Source organism: Barbus barbus (genome assembly GCF_936440315.1).
Source record: "Barbus barbus genome assembly, chromosome: 11".
Classification (NCBI taxonomy): domain Eukaryota; kingdom Metazoa; phylum Chordata; class Actinopteri; order Cypriniformes; family Cyprinidae; genus Barbus; species Barbus barbus.
Window position 1 is genome coordinate 19,246,016 of NC_136739.1, and position 15,200 is coordinate 19,261,215.

The following is a 15,200-nucleotide window of genomic DNA, read 5'->3' on the forward strand; positions in this document are numbered from 1 at the left end:
AGAATAATAAAAATGCCAATTTAATCTATGCATAAACATTTAAGTGTTGTGGATCCATATGCATCTTTTAATGAATAAGATGAAATTAGCTCATAATGCATAAACTAATTATTAACCTATACAAATACATTTTAACAATGAAAGTCAAATGTGTTGAATTTGTAAAAGTAGGCTACTGTTCATTGTTAATTCTGATTAATAACTATTGCGTTAACTCATGTTAACATTTAACATCTTTACTAAAAAGTGATACAAAATGCTATTTTATTTATAAACATATAGGCCTACATTATTTGAAGTTATTAGGCTTTTTAAAAATAAATATTTGATTTAATTTATTATGTAAATGAAATATTTATTTTAAATGTTTAACATCTTGAAAAGATCTACTTTGGCGAAAGTCCCTTCCCCTAATTTTTCTGCTTGTCTTTTTGTGATATATTTACCCTGGGAGCAGATAACCTCAGTCATATCATCTGTCACGGTTTACACACACACACACAGGGATCCTCCTCCTGTTGTAGTACTCCCCATGTTGCCCGTCCGCTCACCACACAAGACCTTGGGAGTGTTTTTTTTCAGGCCATAAGGCGCGTCTTTCTTGCGCGATCTGGCAACACCGAGTACTATCAGCGACAACGCACTGCTGCTGGATCCGTGTGTATGTTTGGCTGCCGTGCGGCCTACATGCTGTTAGCACGCATCTATACAACACATAGCGCCAATATTTTGCTTAGTTAAAGCATAAATGGATTCCGGAGCCGAGAGAGCGGAGCCTGGAGACAGCGAACAGGATGAAGAAGATGTATATGAAGTGGAAAGGATTATTGACATGCGACTGGAGGAGGTTTGTAGCAGAGCTGTGGATGCCATCTTGCTAGCGACGTAGCATGTCTCTATTACTGTCCTTAATAAATACTGCACACACGTGTATAATTCATAGGATAAGGCCAAAGGAATAGTACAAAGGGTGATTTTATGGTATGCTCGCCTTAAAACACCAACTTCCCGCTGGGCAGAGAGGCTGTATTCACTCGTTGTAACTTTCTGATGGTTAGCTCAGGTTAAGGCGCGAGCCAAATTCAGTGTCAACGGCTCTTGTTGTTTACATCAGATCAGCTTAAAATCTAGATAAATTTCCACTTGAAACCCCGTACTAAATCTATCCACGGCCTAAATGAGTGCCGGACACTACCAGTGGCGTTTTATGCGGAGCTGAACGCTGTTTACAGCAGTGACAGTCATTCAAGGGCTTATATGCGCCTTGTTTACAGCATCCATACACGCGCTATTATATCTGGAATGACACATTATTAGTTCTCTTTGGATAGAAATTAATGGAAAACCGAGAGACTTGTGGTCTTATGCGCATGCATCTGATCACACAACATGCAAGTTCACAAGTGTAAACTTAAAAAAATACAAATAAATCTCTTACGAACATATACGTTAATGCTATTATAATAGATGAATCACGTTTGTCTTGCATGGGCCTAATGACGGGAATGCGTAACAGTGATTCAGCATTTTGCTTTATAAATCATTTATCTTCATTAGTATAGATTATATGAAATTCTTGGTCAGAAACAAATATGACTTGTGTATTAAATTAAATCAATACTATATTCAAAACTACCTGTGATCAGTGCACAAGATGTCATAACACAAAGGCTATACTTTAAAACCCACTTTTATTAAATGATTGGTTAATGGGTTTATATCATACAGCAACAAACATGTTAAATATACAATACTATTCAAATGTATGGGGTCAGAAACATCTAAAAGAATGTAGAGAATGTATCACGGTTTTCACAAATATTAAGCAGCACAACTGTTTTCAACATTAATTATAATAAGAATAAAATAATAAGGATAAAAGCGTCTTCTAAATGACTAAAAGTAAAGCGTGTAAAGACCATCTACTCTACCGTGCGACTCCACCGGGCTAGGACACCGGCAAAGGATATAAGTATCGCTTTTTATTTTTATTTTATTTATTTCTTTTTTCCCTTTTTATGTTTACTATTGAAATGTTGTTGTTTGCATTTGTCAATTTTATTTAATTTCTGTATTTTCTTAAATGGGTGTGTATAGAGTATTTACACCGTGTTAACTTTTAGTTTTAGTTACTTTTTCTTATTTGTAAGTCGCTTTGGATAAAAGCGTCTGCTAAATGACTAAAAGTAAAGTAATAAGAGTTTTTTTTTTTTTTACACCAAATCAGCACATTATAATGATATATTTGACTATCACTGTTCTACTGTATTTTTGATCAAATAAATGCAGCTTTGGTGAGCATAAGAGAAAAAAATGATTACAAATGCCTTTTGAACAGTAGTGTATAACTACAATCAACTCAGAGAAAGCAGATACCAATTTCTGTGACTGCGGAAGGTCACTATTATGTTGTCATTGGCATTAAACCCATAATTAGATGGTCACAGAAAGATATTTGATTACATAGAAAAATTTGTCATTCGTTTGCCCTCACATTTTGAATATCTGATACATTTTAGCCATTTCCAGTGGTATTTTTGTATTGAGACCTTGTTCATTTGTGACCCTGCAAGAAAGCTGTAATAATATACAGCTTTATGAATGAGAAATATTTCTATCTGTGTCTCTGTGTGTCAGTCTCAGCATCCATCACTACTTTATCCAAGTGGTGTCCATTCATACTGACTGCTACGAGAGACAGTCAGTGATGGCTGAGAGCCAGTAACAACCACTCTCAGATCAACTGACAGCCTGTGCTTACTAGACTACTGCGCTTTGGCACACGCACAGACAATCATGTCTTTAACTCGCTTGTTTACATAAATACAGTGATTAACCGCTTCTTACTGTTGCTTGTTCCTGCACAGAGGCAGTTGTACTGGAAACTTGCACTCTAATCTAAGCCAAGGCTCTTGAAATAGGTGCGAACCTTCTAGCAGTATCTTACACTTTAAGACAAAGACAGATTTGGGTTAACGTACAACAGCCATAAAAGTATGCGGAGTTGCTTGGCAAAGTCGTGAAAACGGTAGATGTAAAAGAGGAAAGAGATCCCATCCACTCTGTCGAATGGGATTAAAACACATTATTGGCTTTGCTCTTCAGCTATTATAAATCCTCCAGATAGAGTCACAGGAAATAAGAGGAGCAGGGAATCAGCTGTGTTTGTTACTTAGCAACGCAGCAGATAATGAACTTCCCTTTGAAACTAACCTGTGGTGCTTGGGATGTGTCTGCTAAGCATTAATTACTGCCTTAATGTCTCTTAAAAGCATCACCCTTCTCATCGTTCTCTCATGTAGTGCATGACACTAGTGATAATGTGAGATAGACGTCTGACACTACAGCCTTAGTAGTATTTTTATATCATAAAAACAAAAAGTTAAATTATAAGAAAATATGTATGGCATGCTGTATCTTCTCCTCAATCTGTGTTTTTGAAGTACTGGTCAGTGTTACTTTTGTATTATTTATATATACTATTGTATTATAGTTCTTATCAATATTTTTAAATTAGCCTTTATTTGTGTATCTTCAATTTTAGTTTTAGTAGTTTTATGTTTGTCATCATCATTATTGTTGTTGTTATTTTATATTTGTATTGAGTTTTATTTTTGTATTTATTTTAACAGTTTTCATGCTTCAGATTTAATGTATTTTAAAGTTCTCTTCCATAGACAAAAAAATAATCCATCCACACTGTGAGTGAAACTGGTCTTCTTGACATAACCGATCAACATGGCAAAATAAGTATCAAAAGTAATTAAAAGTGCAACAGGGAGTGCATGTGTATTTCAGTGCAGAGTACAAAAGCAAACTGCTTTGTGATTTGTAAATTATAGCTGTCAAATTATGGCTTTTAAAGCCTTATATAATGCATTTGTTAATTTTGTTGCATGTGCTCTAACTGTAGTGAGACTGAGGTAAAACTGACTGGATCAGAAGCCTTTGTTGTGTTCGACTTTTCTCTCCACGCCGCAGCTGACCTTAACACTTTTTTTTAGGATTTTTCAAACCTAAACTAACAGGTGCTTAAATAGGAGGTTTCATCACCCTTTAATGAGTAATTAAACCTGTATGTTTTTAAAGGTGCAGGCGGTGATTGTCTTCGGAAATTTTTTTTGTTATGCTGGTTGAAAGTCTCTTGACATCCCAATAGCAATCATTAAGTTAAGTGGTCTAAATGTATTTATATATTCTGTGGAAGGCGTAGGACCAAGAAATGTTCGTCCAATCAAAATGCTCGGAACGAGCTCACTTTCCTACCTACCTGCCAACATGTATTTGTGTACCTCTGCGCACCTGATTCGCGCAGACAGGAAGCGTCATAAGCGCGTTCATTCACGTACGTTATGCAGACAGAGCGAGAATGGCAGGCAAACATCAACAACCTGACCTTCCTTCCTGGTATCGTAATACTGTTACTAACTGTACTATAAAGTTTTCTTACTGGTGAATGACACATGATGTATTGTAGTAATGATCGTCTGGTCTGTTCGCGTTTATGCGTTCAGGAGGCGTGGCTTTGGAGGGTGATTTGCAGGGAGGGTGGGACGTACGCTTTCAGTGCTATCAGGCTAAAGTTAGCATTTTCCAAGATGCCCTACTGCACGTTACTGCCAATACTGTCTGGAGACTGTAGATATCCCTCTGGCAGGCCATGATCTTTGACCTCTGACATTTTTACAGGGAGTGGTGCTGTACCGGGTGCGATGGAAGAACTATTCATCGGACGATGATACCTGGGAGCCTGAGGCACACTTGGAGGACTGCAGGGAGGTGCTGCTTGCCTACAAGAAGGTCCTCTCTGAGATGAAGCCAAAGAAGGAAACTGGCATGGTGAGACTGTTTAGATGTGTGTTCACATGATTGCAGTTTTTCTAAGAGCTTGTACAGACAAGGCAATATCTGGTTTTCTCTGTGAATATTGATTGTGCTCCATTGTACCTAGAAGCTGCCCATGAAAAGTGATCTGTTCGATGCTGATTCTGAGAGTGACAGTGATAAAGAAAAACACAAAGAATCACCTATAAAGAAGAAGAAGAAAAAGAAGAAAGTGGAGGAATCAGATGATGAGATGACTGTGAAGGAAAAGAAGAAGAAAAAGAAGGAAAAATGGCGGGAAGATAAGCCTCTGCCTGCACCTGAGTCTGATGAGGAGGAGATGGAGAGCAGGGATCCTTCCCCTGCACCTCCTAAAAAAGACATAAAGAAGAGGTTCATTGAATCTGATGAGGACGATGCCCCAGTTACTCCCAAGAAACAAAAGAAGCTTGACAAATATAAAGATGGAGGAAAGCAGAAGAAAGAGAGTGGAGAGGACCGCAAGAAAAAGAAAGTAAAGTCAAAAAAAGAGATTGATTCTTCGGATGAAGAGGATGAGAAGAGTGACGTGCCCTCTGAGTCCCACACGGATGATACGACGAACACAGAAACAAATTATTCCTTCAAAACCACTACTGCAAAAACCACAGACAAATCTGCGAGAAGTGAGAGTGGAGGTGAACTCAAGCAGGCCAAGCAGAAAAAGGCCAAGTCTGACCTGAAGCTGCAAGGTTTCAAAGACCTGATTCAAGAGAAGAAGCCTAAAAAAGTAGAGGTTTCAACAGCCACACCTAAAGAAAGTGGTGCAAGCAAGCATAAGAGCCTTACTAGTAGCAAGAGCACTAGCAAGTCTTCTCGCAGCGAGGAAGAGCCCGACTCCAGTGACACAGGGGCAGCTACATCCGCACCCAAGTCAAAGGTTAAAAGCAAAGGGCAGGAAGCAGCCCCACCTTCTCAGAAGCTCTCATCTACATCATCTTCCTCCTCATCCTCCACAGCATCAACAGCCCCCATCAAGCCCAAAGAGGAGGAGCCGAAGGAAGAAGCTGGTGAGAAGGGAGGTGCCTCTAACTTGTTTGAGAAGTTCCTGTTGAACTGTGAAGCAAAAGATCGTGTACCAAGGAGACAAGCAGACCAGAACAAGAATGCAACTCCAAAGGTACAGGTCTAAAACTCTGATGTAACAAATTCTCTCACTTTCCTTTTTTGGCATTTTTGTTATAAGGTACTACACCTGTTAAAACAACTAGTACCATATTATTATTATGCTAATTCAAAGAAAAACGTGAAAGAAGTCTCTTATTATCACCAGGTGTTATTTGACCTAAATACAGGAAAAAAATTATATAAAAAAAAGTTTAATATTGAGAATGTTAATCATTATTACAGTTTATTGCAAATAAATTCTCACATGTTTTCTATTTGAATATATTTTAAAATGTAATTTATTCATGTTATTAATTTCAGTTATCCAGTCTTCAGTGTCACATGGTCCTCACAGAAATCATTCTAATATGATTTAATGCTCATTTCTTATCAATATTGAACACAGTTGTGCTCCTTAATAGTTTTTTTTTTTGTGAAAATATTTTTTTTTCATGAATCTTTGTATTTACTATCACTTTTGATTTAATGTGTCCTCATTAAATAAAAGTATTAATTTCTTTACATATCTTACTTCAATTCAATGATAGTTTAAGTATTAACATTTTTTGTTACAGACTTGAATGATTTTTTTGATAAATGATGTTTGTGATTTGACTTTTTTCCACTTGTTTTACAGGGTGCAGGGAAAAATGACAAGAAATCAAAATTGTCAAAGCAGTCTCCTGCACGGAAACCTGATTCAGACAAGACTGAGAAGGCAAAAGATGGTAAAATAAATTTGTAGCTCAATTCAATTTTTAATGGTCTTGTTTTTTGTTTGATTAACCACTATATTATATTAAACACTATATGTTCTTCTCCTACCAGTGCCTCGACCTGGTCAGAGTCCCGTCTCTATGGAGATCGATGAGAAACAGGAGAAGGGAGCATCTGAGATGGAGAAAAGTGATAAATCAGACGAGCCGGCCCCCAAGTCTAAGGAGGAATTACAACGAGAGCAGAGAGAGGAAGAGCAAAGGAAGAGGAAAGAAAAGTTGGAAGAAGAGGAGAGAAAGAGGAAAGAAAGGATTGAAGAAGAGGAAAGAAAGAAGAGAGAGAGAATAGAGGAAGCCCAACGGGAGAGAAAAGCACGCATGGAGGAGGCACAGAGGCTTGCAGAGGAGGCCCGGCAAGAGCGGCTGGAAAGGAAGTCCATGACTGAGTCAATAGCGTCTCCTGACTCAACAGAAGACTCCAGATGGAAGGACAAGAAGAGGAGAAGGAGGGATGACAGTGAATCACGGGTCTTCACCGCCTGCGATGACAATCAGGACTCTCAGGAGACCATGGAGCGCTCAGACAAAACTCCTGGTTTGTATTGGCAAAAAGAAAAAAACATGTCTTGAGACCCCTGCATTCTGTTCATTTGCACTTGGGATTAGGGATGTCCAACAGCGATCGAGTACTCGGCCGTGACAGCGATGATCCATCATGAAAACGATGATCGTGGAAAAAAAAAAATCTGATTGGTTATAGCAGCGCTTTTTGGCGGCACCCTTAGCTCTGATTGTTTAGCTTGCAGCAGCATGCGATTCAAGAGAAGAGAGAGAAGCTTGGCTTTGAAGTCACGTAGTGATGTCTGGGTTAGCTACATACATATCTGATTAATCTAATATAGGATGCATTGGGATATTAAAATTTATTCACATGCAGCTGAATGCTCTGTATATTGCCAGTATTTAATTTCATGCTCAAATGCAATGCCCGATATTAACAGTTATTTGAGATGGTCATATTGCTTTTAGATGTTTCTTTTTCAAAAAATACTGATCCTATAATAATGCAGCAATGATTTTTTTTCCGTCATATTTGTTCAACTGTAGGCATACTTCAATTAAAATTATTTTCGTACTTCGTATGGCTTCGAAAACACGCAGGCGATTTTAGGAATCACTTGATAATGTAGATGAAAATATAGCACACATCTGCCATAAACATTAATGACATAAGCATTATAATGAGAACTTTATAGGATGTGAAATCTATAGTAAATTCCATCCTTACCTGTGTTTCAGGGCATTGTTGAAAGCGCATCACGGCGGGAGCTCTCTCTCTCTCCCTCTCTCTCTAACTTAAAGTTCACTGGCATATGCATCCTTTTGTGCAGATACAAGTTGTAATGTTAAGTTTATGTATCCAAGTTATCTGATTAATATCATAGGAAGTGTCATATAGAACAGGTTTCAGTTTATTGGCATAAAGTCAGCTTCACCTCAGGCAGCTATTCTCTAGATGCTTCTTTTTTTTTAATAACATTGCTGCATCATTATCATAATCTAACATCTAATCGTGTTCATGTTTTCATAGACATGTTTTCATGTCATATTTTAATTTTTAACATTCATTTTCATAACAGTCTTCAGATATTTTCATTATCTCCATTACGGTCATGCCCCGCCCCCCAGCACATGCCCCCGAGTATCTTATCTATATGTATAATAGACTATGCATGTGGTAGCTAATATAGTGGGGAACCCAAGCTGTTTTTGTGTCCCTGGATGCTAATGCTAAAGTGTTTCTGTGTGACAGACAGGGGACCGCCATCTCTTAATCTTGGGGTGGAGCTCAAGCTGGACTGGATGACACTGGAGGACTTTCAGAAACACTTGAATGGAGAGGATGAGAATCTCTCTCCGCTGGCCTTAACTCCCGGTGAGTGATACCCACACAGAAAACAACAGCACAAATCCCTCCTGAATGGCATATTTCAGGCCCATCTTTCATTTATTGTAGCATTTCAGTTTTCAGTTGATTTAAATTTTCTTCATCATTTTCCTCTCCTCTTCTCCCTGGCTCTGCTTACCATGTAACTTCCAGCTGAGCTGCGAGAAGCAGTGAAGAATGGGAATTACCTGTCGGTAAAACGTGCACTTAGTTCCAAAGAGGACTACAATCTGGACCAAGAGGTATGTTACTTAATTCCTTTTCGCTCTTTCTCTTATTTATTTTTTTTCCCTCTCTGCCTGTCATGGGTTAACCATTACTGAGTCAGTGTTTTCAGTCATACATACTTGTCTATAGTACCTACAGAAAACTTTTTGCAAATATTTGTTAAAACATCTAATATAATATAATATTTGTATTGAATCAATAAAGAAACATACTTTTTGTATCAAGATGGTGTAATTAATCTACTAGCAGAGACTAACTGGGGCTTTTGCAGGGCAGCCATACCTTTATCCCTCAGTGCAAGTGCTGTTTGGGAGGATGCCATGTAAACATCTTTCAATGTTTTGTGTTTATGTTGCCACCTGCAGGACTCTAGCGGCATGTCCTTAACACTGCTGGCTGCTGCAGGCGGTCAGGATGACGTCCTCAGGTTGCTCATTAAGAAAGGAGTGAAGGTCAACGCTAGGCAGAAGAATGGCACCACTGCCCTGATGCATGCTGCTGAAAAGGTGCAGAACAACACTGCTCTGTTCAGGAACTCTCTTGATTACCGTTTTCACTCCAATCAGTAATACAAGAGAGTATTAGTATATTTATTTAATAACTCACTGTTGTGTTTGGTGCAGAACTTCTTGACGACAGTGGCCATTCTCCTAGAGGCAGGAGCATCTGTAAATGCCCAAACTCTGGGTGGAGAAACAGCTCTCATGAAGGTGAGAAGGGTGTTATATTAGTTAGATCTCTACAAACAGAAACTGGTTTGTTAATGACCCTATGATCGATACGCTATCATTCAAAAGTGTGGGTTCATTAACATTGTTATAAATGTTTTTGAAAGAAAAAAGCAACTTAATCTCTAAGATTAAGCTCATCGAACTGCATGTATTTGATCAAAAATACAGTAATATAATTACAATTTAAAATCACTTTTAATTTGATCTTTATCAAAGTCATTACTCCAGTCTTCAGTGTCACATGATCCTTCAGAAGTCATTCTAATATGCTGATTTGGTGCTCGAGAAACATTTATCAATGTTGAAAACAGTTGTTACCTAATATTTTCTTTGAAAACTGTGATGCTTTTTTCATGCATTTACTTGTTGAAATTGTTTGTAACATTATAAATGTCATTGCTGTGACTTCTAACCGTTTCTCAATTAGCATCCTTGCTGAATTTTTCAAATAATAAAATAAATTATCAATTATACTGACCCAAACTTTTGTATGGTACTATAAATAGTTTTTTTTTAGTTTAGAAGTTATTAAATTTCTGTTTGCACTTTTAGGTTATAACATTTGATATGTACTGGGTGCTGATTGTTGAATTACTCTTTCTAAGGCTTGTAAGAGAGGCAATGCAGATGTGGTTCGCCTCCTGTTGGAATATGGCGCTGACTGCAACATCTTGTCTAAACACAAGAACACTGCCTTGTACTATGCCAAACTTAGCAACAATTTGATGGTGTATGATCTCGTCAAAGACCATATGCAAACGTGAGTGTTTAATTGCTGCATTATTCAAGCACCTCCACATATATTTAAAGATACAGAACACGTGAGATAAAATCAGTGAGATAAAAATCTCACTATTAAAATAAAGGGCATATGTGAAATGCATCTTGCAGGTTATCAACTGTGGCGGAGGAGACAATCAGAGCTTATTTTGAAACGCGGCTGGCCCTGCTGGAACCTGTATTCCCTTTGGCTTGCCACAGATTGTGCGAGGGACCAGATTTTTCACTGGAATTCAACTACAAACCCCCTCAACACACACCCGGAGAAGGTGAAATACTCGCTTTCTTCTGTTCTCAATTACTGCAGTTTTATTTTCCGAATTAGTGTGCCATTATTGTGCTTTCTGTCTCAGGATCTGGCATCTTGCTTTTTATCTTCCATGCAAACTTCCTTAATGAGATCACAGCTAGACTCTGCGGGCCATGTAGTGTCCATGCTGTCGTCCTGAATGATAAGTTTCAGCTGCCCATCTTCTTGGTAAGACACTGATGTTACAATCAATCCTTATTCAAGTGGATTGTTTCTTTGTTTTGTCTCTCTTACACTGTGTGCTACTCCCCCTGCAGGACAGCCATTTCATATACTCTTTCAGTCCTGTTCAGGGAACCAACAAATTGTTCATCCGTCTGGCAGAGTCACCCACAGCAAAGGTACCTAGCACTGTAACACATTATTATTTATACAGTTATGTTCAAAATAATAGCAGTGTGTTTAAAAAAGCGAGTAAAGTTCAAAATCCTTATAATAACTTTTACTTCAATACACACAAATGCATTGGGAACATTGCACATTCTATTCTAAATCAATACATGAAGAAACATTTAGCAAATTTGTTATTACTTTACAGAAAGTGGGGAAAAAAAGGAATATTAGGCTGTTCAAAAAAATAGCAGTGTCTGCATTTTTCTTTACAAAGTCAAACGCTTACTGTATAAACTGAAAAATGCTTGAAGATTTAGCTTTCTTGTGAATGACTGAACTAACATTTTAGTTGTATAGCCACGGTTTCTAAGAACTTCACATCTGTGTTTTATGGAGTCTGGCACCTGTGAACAGGTATTCCAGCCCAGGACGATTGCACTACATACCACAATTCCTCTGCATTTCTTGGTTTTGCCTCAGAAACTGCATTTTTGATGTCACCCCACACATTTTCTATTGGATTAAGGTCTGGAGATTGGGCTGGCCACTCAATAATGTTAATCTTGTTGGTCTGGAACCAAGATGCTGCTCGCTTACTGGTGTGTTTGGGGTCGTTATCTTGTTGAAACACCCATTTCAAGGGCATTTCCTCTTTGGCATAAGGCAACATAACCTCTTTAAGTATTGTAATGTACTCAAACTGATCCATGATCCCTTGAATGCGATAAATAGGCCCAGCATGTAGTATGAGAAACATCCCCATATCATGATGCTTGCGCCACCATGCTTCACTGTCTTCACAGTGGCTTGAATTCAGTGTTTGGGGGTCGTCTCTCAAACTGTCTACGGCCCCTAGACTCTGAAAGAACAATCTTGCTTCATCAGTCCACAAAATATTGTGCCATTTCTCTTTAGGCCAGTCAATGTGTTCTTTGGCAAATTGTAACCTCTTCATTTTTTCAACAATGGGACTTTGCAGGGGCTTCTTGCCGATAGCTTGGCTTCATATAGGCGTCTTCTAATTGTTACAGTACTCACAGGTAACTTTAGACTTTCTTTGATCACCCAGGATCTTATCATTGGCTGAGTCTTTGCAATTTTGGCTATTCTTTGATCCATTCGAATGCTAGTTTTCCGTTTTCTTCCACATCTTTCTGGTTTTGGTTGACATTTTAAAGCATTTGATATCATTTTAGCTGAGCAGCCTATCATTTTCTGCACTACTTTGTTTTCCCCTCTCTAATCAACTTTTTAATCAAAGTACGCTATTCTTTTGAACAATGTCTGGAACAACCCATTTTACTCAGATTTTCAGAGAGAAATGCACAGTACAACATTTGCTGCCTTCGTCCTTAAATAAGGGCCACTTGTTTGACACCAGTTTCTTCACAGAATGATTTACCTCTCTAATTAAACTCCACACTGCTATTATTTTGAACATGCCCATCTCAATTAATGATTCAATTACACAGAATCAACAATTGGCAGTTGGGTCTGTTGGTTTTCTATTACTCTGCCACACCTACTAGTAAACTATTTGCCATGTAGAAATATAATTTATACCAAAAACTGTGATTGATCTGGTTAGTAGATGTTGGACTGCTATTATTTTGAACACAACTGTATGAGGTTTAAATACTTCATGTATGCCTGAACATGCACCAAAGTAGGGCGTGCTGCGTTTTGATTTTGAAACGTGCAGTGCTCATGTTTATTCAGCTGACACAAATAAATCAATGTATGGGAAACCCTGGTAATGTTAGCTTTACCTACTTGTTTTCTACTTGTTGCTAACTGGGTTTCCGTGGTTCTTTGGAAATATCAGGGAAGTTAAAGTTAGCATAAAATTCTATTTTTTAAATGCATGTTCTTGATCGTTTTGTGAACATTTAATCCTTATGTTCATTTTTGACCTGGTTGTTTTTTATAAAAAAATATCGCAACTTGACCTTTCAGTGAAATGGCAGACGTTTCTAATCATTTAGACCAGTTAATTGCATTCAGATCTGCCTCCATCCAAACAACAACTGACAGATAGAACCAAGTCCTGCCATACATTTTTTTTCCTTTTTTGATAATCCGTTTCCCTCAGTTGTACATCAGCATGGAAGAAAAGATCTTATGCTACTTCCATTAAAATGCAACTGGAATGCTGATTTATTTTTTTGCCTCAGTCATGGCAATAAAAAAAATGGTCTGTTTCATTGTGTTTGGTTCTTTTTAATGATCCATTCTGAATGATTCTTTCATTTGATTTTTAAATATCCTTATTGAGTAATTCAGACTGCAAAGGTCATGGAAAAGTGGAAACTGAGCTTAGCAAGCTTTATGATATTTAAAATGTAATAATTAGGACATATGTGTTTCACTTTTTCCACAGGTTAAACTGCTAATTTGTGCATACAGAGTCCAGCTACAGTGATGCCACAGTCCTCCCTTTCAGGTCAAAGGTCACTGCAGAAGCTCAGCCTCCCCAAGAACTGAGACTTTTCCTACACTTGACACATGCTGAGCAGGAGACAGTTTAGAAGTGGTTATGTTTTACTTTGGGGAAAGACTTTAGTACTAACAGTTCAATAACAACAGTCACAAATCTCTTTTAATTAACAAGTGACTTTTAATACGTGCTTGGTTAAGTGTTGCAAGTGTTTGAGTTTCTGGAGGTCTGATTTTGGATAGCGACTGCATCACACATGAAGGTCAGCAAATGTGACAAATTGGGTTTGTATCTGAAGGTCATTTGTAAATCTTGTTTGTAAAGTGTTCCTTTTATTTTTTTCCTTTTAAATAGAATAATTTATCACTCCAGATTCACCTACTGTTTTGTTTTATGTTCTGTTCTGTTTAACCCGACCACACGTTCACCTGATGTGCTTCTGTCTTCATTGCTTGTGCAGAGTGAGTGATGGAATGAATGAGCAGTTCTTGTCTCCCTGTTGCTTTGTGCTCGTGGGACTGACTAAACTGGACCCAAGTGTAACTTTGAACTCCAGAGTGGGTGCTTTAAAATACAAGTTTCCATATTTTATTTCCTGAGACTGTGATGTTTTTTTTTTAAAGGCATGAACTAGTGGCATGAATCCTAAATTGGGCAAAATGAAGCCATTATAGTTGAAGAAATATTTGAATGTATACATTTGGGTTGTGAGCTATTTTAAGGGCTAGTTTGGCATTGAGAGGAAGATTGAAGTCATCCAAGTAGGGACTGATCAGTAGAACAGGTTATTTTAATACTGATTAGTAGGGAATGTGACCCTTTGCATGTATGTACCAATGTGTTGTCAGGCAGGTTGTACATCAGCTCAGTTTAATTTCTTATTAGATTTCGCATTAGAGTGTAGTTATGTAACTGTTCAACATGCAGCACATGAGCTCAGGTCATCTTCTGGTACTGATCATACAGATTACATGAGTGTAGTTTTCACAAGCATTATGTAAAGTTATTAATGACTGAACTAAGAGTCAGATCGGGATTGCACAGCTGGGCTCATCTCGAAAGAGCTTTGAAGCGCAGTGACGTTCTTTTATTCTGTTGCTCATGGCCAACCTCTCTTTGTCCCGTCATTGTATTATTAGTAAGTGAGAGAAAGATTGCTCATTGATTCACTCCCTCTTTTGACTACAGTAAATAAACTGTACATATATTTCCATTACAATCAATATTTTGTGTTATCTCCTTTTTACTATAGCAACAATAAATAAACAGTTGCTCTCTTAATTGGTGCAGCACTAGAGACTTCCATCCCTCTAATTTAATTTAGATACACATTCAGTGTAACAAAGGAGACTGTGTTTCAGATGTACGTTAGAATTTGTTCAGATGGGAAAGATAGCTTATTGCCGACATGGATGTGATTGAACTGTCGTCAGCAAGGGTGTCCAATCCTGGTCATGGGGGGCCGAATGTGTAGTTCCAACACACTTGCCTGGAAGTTTCTAGTAGGTCTGAAGACCTTGATTGGCTGCTTCAGGTGTGTTTCATTGGGTTTGGAGCTCAACTCTGCAGGACAGTGGTTGGAGGCCCCTGGTCTTCAGTCTATATTCTGTAAAGCAGGAGTGTCCAAACTTGGAGGGTTTAGCTCCAATTTGCCTCAACATACGTCCCTGAAAGTTTCTAGTATGTCTAGCAAGACCTTAATTCACTGCTTCAGGTTTGTTTACTTGGGGTTGCAGCTAAACTCTGC

General features: G+C 38.1%; 1 protein-coding gene across 2 annotated transcripts; it reads left to right on the forward strand.

Moving 5' to 3' along the window:
• The first annotated feature begins 465 nt into the window (after positions 1 to 465).
• On the forward strand, positions 466 to 14,757 carry LOC306877071 (M-phase phosphoprotein 8-like). Of its 2 annotated transcripts, none has more exons than XM_079428609.1 (14): positions 466 to 847; positions 4,690 to 4,839; positions 4,952 to 5,983; positions 6,608 to 6,698; positions 6,799 to 7,281; positions 8,500 to 8,622; positions 8,788 to 8,876; positions 9,228 to 9,368; positions 9,486 to 9,572; positions 10,199 to 10,353; positions 10,485 to 10,642; positions 10,727 to 10,851; positions 10,941 to 11,024; positions 13,397 to 14,753. In XM_079428609.1, the coding sequence occupies exons 1-14, from the start codon at positions 749 to 751 to the stop codon at positions 13,436 to 13,438; spliced, it is 2,859 nt and encodes a 952-aa protein (XP_079284735.1). In that variant the 5' UTR covers positions 466 to 748; the 3' UTR covers positions 13,439 to 14,753. The 2 variants fall into 2 exon arrangements, with proteins under 2 accessions (XP_079284735.1, XP_079284736.1); XM_079428610.1 differs by having other exon boundaries at positions 470 to 847; positions 4,955 to 5,983; positions 13,397 to 14,757.
• Positions 14,758 to 15,200: the final 443 nt, after the last annotated feature.